Here is a 5,465-nt window from a genome sequence, read left to right on the forward strand (position 1 = left end):
AACTATCGAGACCTCTTAAAATAAATGTTATCCAGCATGCAAGAGATGAAATGCAATATGAGCATAAAGCTACATTTTCTGAAAAATCATTTAGATTACTTTTCTGAAAACCTTGGGGACTTAAGTGAAGAATAAGGTGAGCGCTTCACTAAGACATTAGAATTATATGAAAGAGCGCTACCAAGGCCGATGGGACTGCCACATGATGGCAGATTACTGCTGGAACTTGAAGAGAGAAAATTACACCACTACCCATAAACGAAAGCCATTAAAACGAAAATTTTCGAGCTCTTAAAGATTGTGGAATTTCTGTATCATTACATTGATTGTTCAACGGTTAGTTTCTAGTGATGTTTTTTAAATGATTTCGAGGCTTTGTGTTCGTGTTTTGCATGATTAAGCGTTCCAGCAGTTTTGATTAAAACAACCTCTACATTTCTAGGCGGTTTCTGATTTGCGGTATTATTTATAATGAACATATATATTATCTCAAAAACGTGATGTGATAGAAAAAAAATAATGCCAGATTCGGATTCAGCGCCCCAAAATTAGGTAAAAAAGACCCCAACACAGTCTGCCGCAAAAATCGTGTTGACCAGTGTAATTAGTAATGCCACCCTGATGAGTTCGGCGTGGAATATAATCACAAAACACACACCTGCTTCTAAACGCATGGGTATTGATTCGATGGTTCGTCACCTGTTGCTGTGCTGTTTTCATTCATCGTTTTGTTCAAGTTAAACTTTAAAAGAAAACCGTATACATTTCTACTATCCAGAATAGAGTGAATTTCAGGCCTCACTCTCCAGAATAATGTCTCTATTGTCATCAGCATTATGCATACTTTTGCTGGATACATGCCATGTTTAACATTAAGCGGTAAATGAAGTTCGGGTTTGTACGAGGTGTCGTGTTCGTGCGTTCGTGATTTTGTATATTACATTGTAGTGGTGAAAATATGGTAAGCCGATCCGCTGTTGTAAATATGTAAAATACTATATATTAAAGGCCGTTTAAAACAATTAATGAACTATTTTCTGCCCCGGCTTTCTCGTTTGTTGCCCCCATGCTTTAGTCGTACCTGCTTTTAAAGACAATGCACCTCCCACGAGACTAACATCGATTGCTCCACGAACAGGCTTACTCGGAACTTGCACATTTTCATTGCAATTTATGCAAAAGCCTTCTCGATGTGTGTGCAGCGTTGTGATTGGTTGATTGGTAAACGCCCCATTCTGACGACAATGCACCTCGATTTAATATGTTTCCGCTGAAATATTTGCATCTTATGTTTGAATCATTGCATTAAGGTTTCCGCTAAACAATTGTTTCAGGCATGTTGATTGAATTGTAGCAGCATCTGTGCTGCGTATCTTATCTCCTATACCAAATAATTGCGATTGTATATACGTTTAGTAATACGTGTATATGAAATCATACCATTTACAACAGAAAAATACCATATACCTAATTTGAAAAGCTGTACTAATAAAGTCAACCGAAAGTAAGAAGTGCTTTTCTGTCGAAAACTAGTCAGATCACAGCGAATAAACAATGAGATGCTATGGACACCAATTTCATTTTTGTCATCGTATACCTTCCCTTTTCGATGCCAGCTAATTTTGACGGCATACATCAGCGGCTTAAAAGGGAATGTTAATTTCATCCCAGCGTAATATTGCGGGTTCTGGTAATACCTTGTTAGTAGAGCCTCAAGCGCTCCTGTGTGCAGATATTCAGGGTAGTGATTCATTTAAACTTGTCGTTGTTTATGCACTTTAGATAATTAGTAATGCCACCCTGATGAGTTCGGCGTGGAATATAATCACAAAACACACACCTGCATGGGTATTGATTCGATGGTTCGTCACCTGTTGCTGTGCTGTTTTCATTCATCGTTTTGTTCAAGTTAAACTTTAAAAGAAAACCGTATACATTTCTACTATCCAGAATAGAGTGAATTTCAGGCCTCACTCTCCAGAATAATGTCTCTATTGTCATCAGCATTATGCATACTTTTGCTAGATACATGGCTGTCGATTCAGGAATGTCGATTGTACAACGGTAGTACCTGCGCAATATACCTGCTGTCCCACGTAATTGCGGTTGTTTAGCAAAACGCGTATATCAAATCAGACCATTAGCTTATCTTGCATCTTATGCCGCTTACTTGCGTTTTATTTGTGGAAAAAGGGGAAAGGTCCGTGGTTTGCCGCATAATTGCGGTTACACGATTTAGTTACATAAACATAACATGTGGGTTTTTGAGAATAATTTGCCAACACAAGGCAAGTATCTATTTTTCAATGGTTCTTTGCAGTTTGCAAATTTTTTCGTAGTGTTATCCGCAAGCTGTGGTTTACCATACGATTTTCTATACCTGTGCGAAATTGTGATAGGTTGATAGGGTAAGCACTCCTTTCTGATATCACTGAAGCCTTGCTTCCCATGTTCCCGGTGAACTATTCTCTTCTGTTTCAAAACGCTTTGTTTGATTGCGGTCCCGGAAATTAACTGATTAATTGATTGTGTTTTCTTTTTTTCAAGGATGTTGCGATTTCAACCGAATTCTTATTAAAACGCAGTGTACCTTACTGCAAAAAGAGAATATAAAACTGGATTTGTTTCATAACGCTTAATTCAGTCTTCGTTAGCGGACGATTTGGAAACAAAAAATACCCGTACAAGGTTAGTCGAGGCTTAAATTATTTCAATAAGCGTTTAGAATTAGATCTAAAACTTCAAGATGGAACTGTCGTATTTTCTTCCAGTGCTGGTAATGATGCTAAGCTTTGCTGACAATGGTATTGCTCAAGGTAACTTTCTTGCCGCGTGCTCTTTATAACATATAGAAGAGTTTTTTGTCTTGTTTATATGTCGAATAGGCTATGCTATTAAAAAAGGCAAAGCTGACTTTTCAAAATTCTGCCTTCATTCAGAATTGAGTGGAAGATGTTACGGTGACATTCACGTTGACCAGTACGACGGTGCCAAGTTTATGGACCAAACTCCAGGCACATATGTCTGTTCTAAAACGGTCGATGGCTTCGCTGATAATGCCAAAGCTTTCGAGTTACAGGTACATTTGTAAGCAAGAGTATAAGAGAAGTTATAAACGTTTTGGTCTAACAATGAAAACTGACTGCATGCCTGGCTGTTTTGATCAGTAACTTTGTTAATCGGAGGTAAAACGTTTACAACAAACGCATCAAAAACTAATGACTAACAATAAAATAGTAGATGAAATAAATAAAATAATAACTTTTGGATAAAATAATAAAAATGACTTTGGAAAACAATCTGTCATTAAAATTTACACAGTATCGACGTGTGCAACAAATTTAATCGTTCCTTTTCAGGTTACCACAGTTGCAGCCACAAGGCGCGGAAAAGTCATCAGTGTAATCAGTTCAGTTTCTCTTACATACGGAGGTGTTGTCTTCGACTTCAGTAGACCTACGACTGCCGCAAGCTTTACGGTAACCTATATCAGCATCAAATTTATTTTGTCACTTTTTCGAACCACAGTTATTAAAATTGTTGAATGTGTTTTCAGATAACTCCAGCCGATTTTTCGTCATCTGCACTGGCAAATAACCAACAAACGCACACGGCAGATGACGGGTCATACGTCTTAACATACAACAACGGGAAGTTTGAACTTACTGTTGCAGGCGGTACGTTTAAAATGACTTTTAATGGAAGGGATTGCAAGCTAACGACCGATGCAACCACATACTCTGGACAGCTGGAAGGTATTATTTAGGTGAACAGTACCTCAAAAACATAATAGCCTACATACAGAACAACTTTTGTTGTCAACTTGCATTTGTAACACCACAACTATAAATCCATAGTACCGTATATATGTCAAACGCATATCGATAACTGCAGGTCTTTTGGGCAATCGTGACGGAGTAGGTGGTAACGATCAGAAACTTCGGAATACGAACACACAGGCTACTTCCACCGAAGAGTTTGTCCAGAGCTGGAAAGAATGATTTCCTTTGTTGAGGTAGTGGCTGCCAGACTGCCCATTTATTTTCGACCTTATTCGAAGCAAGGACTCGAAACCAATTAATAAATGATTTAGTTAAAACGCAATACTTTTGAGAAGATAGAATGTATAAACGACACTAATTATGAAACTTAGTATCATGAGACGACCTTCGGCATATGGACATAGCCTAAACAAATATTGGTATTGAAATAACCTAATTACCTAGAACTTCTATATACTATAGTGATGAAGTGTAATATTTTGAATCGCGTACCTTAATTTAAAATGTGTATCAAAAATCATGTGTGATATCAAACCTTTAATCTTCTGTGGACGATAAAATCTCCATGAACTGTCTGTCTTAACGATTTCCATTTATATTGATATACGGTTGTTCGCCTTTTCCACCTTTGATTTTAACCTGTTCTTTTGTATGCAGGAAAGTATACAAAAAATATCCAAAAACTTTGTATCCAAGAAAAAATCCTTACCAGATGACTACACAACGGCGGCCGACCTGATTTTCGAGTTTACCACATTCTATACATGTAGCGGTTCCCAAACTGGGGTCCGCGGACCAACTGGGGTCCGTAAAGCAGTTTCAGAGGGTCCGCAATGTACAGCAATGATTGTGATTCGATAATAAAGCTTTCTCGGGTGTAATGCTTGCTTTATATTAGTCACCCATCCCATTAAACGCTTACCGTATTTGATAGGTTTTGCTTTTTCTTTTATTGGTGTGGTTTTTGCATTTTTCCTATAGCATTCTTTGATTTTTATAGGGCCGCGAAATATCAAAATAATTGCAAAGGGTCCACCAGGCAAAATTTTTAGAAAAGTTTGGGAACCGCTGAAGCTAGCCCAATAAAACTTCATGTATATTCTTTTAAGTATTACTGTAATGTGTTTATGTCTTGGAAATCAAGGTTTCACATTGCCGCTGCTATGGTAGGATTTCATCTAAAGTTGTGCGTGTATTTGGAAACTCGCCGGTGTTATGGAATAAAGAAGTACAAATTCTAGCTTTGCCTACCAATTTTAGTGTAAAAGTAAAAGTAAAAGTAGTAAAAGTTCCATTAACTAAAATATGCAAAAAAGTGACAGCAATGCCATTCTGCAAACTTAGCAACTTAGAAAACAAAATGTGCAAGTGAAACCAAAACGTTTTTAAATTTCCTTGGCCCAAATGGATTTAACGCTAAATCCAAACGGGTGATGATATCACAATCACTTTACGCCATCGTATCACGTCAAGAGTACAAGTGATAAAAAAAGCAAAACGCTGATTGAATATACTTTGTTTTATGGGCAAAATAAAAATTTTTGTACAAAGAATTTTGCTACAAATTTAAGCAAAATTGGTCGAGTTTGTAAAAATCAAACAAACAATTAATATTATGACTTAGACTTAGTCCTATTGGCCAACATATCAATTACACACAAAGCCCAGTCAAAAATAACGAGA

General features: G+C 37.1%; 1 protein-coding gene across 1 annotated transcript; it reads left to right on the plus strand.

Moving 5' to 3' along the window:
* Positions 1–2,499: 2,499 nt before the first annotated feature.
* Positions 2,500–5,022, plus strand: LOC143452685 (uncharacterized). Its single transcript, XM_076953738.1, has 6 exons — positions 2,500–2,816; positions 2,940–3,079; positions 3,360–3,479; positions 3,557–3,755; positions 3,895–4,015; positions 4,440–5,022. Exons 1-5 carry the CDS (start codon positions 2,747–2,749, stop codon positions 3,999–4,001), a joined length of 636 nt encoding a protein of 211 aa, XP_076809853.1. The 5' UTR covers positions 2,500–2,746; the 3' UTR covers positions 4,002–4,015; positions 4,440–5,022.
* Positions 5,023–5,465: the final 443 nt, after the last annotated feature.

This window comes from Clavelina lepadiformis, chromosome 4, assembly GCF_947623445.1.
Source record: "Clavelina lepadiformis chromosome 4, kaClaLepa1.1, whole genome shotgun sequence".
Classification (NCBI taxonomy): Eukaryota; Metazoa; Chordata; class Ascidiacea; order Aplousobranchia; family Clavelinidae; genus Clavelina; species Clavelina lepadiformis.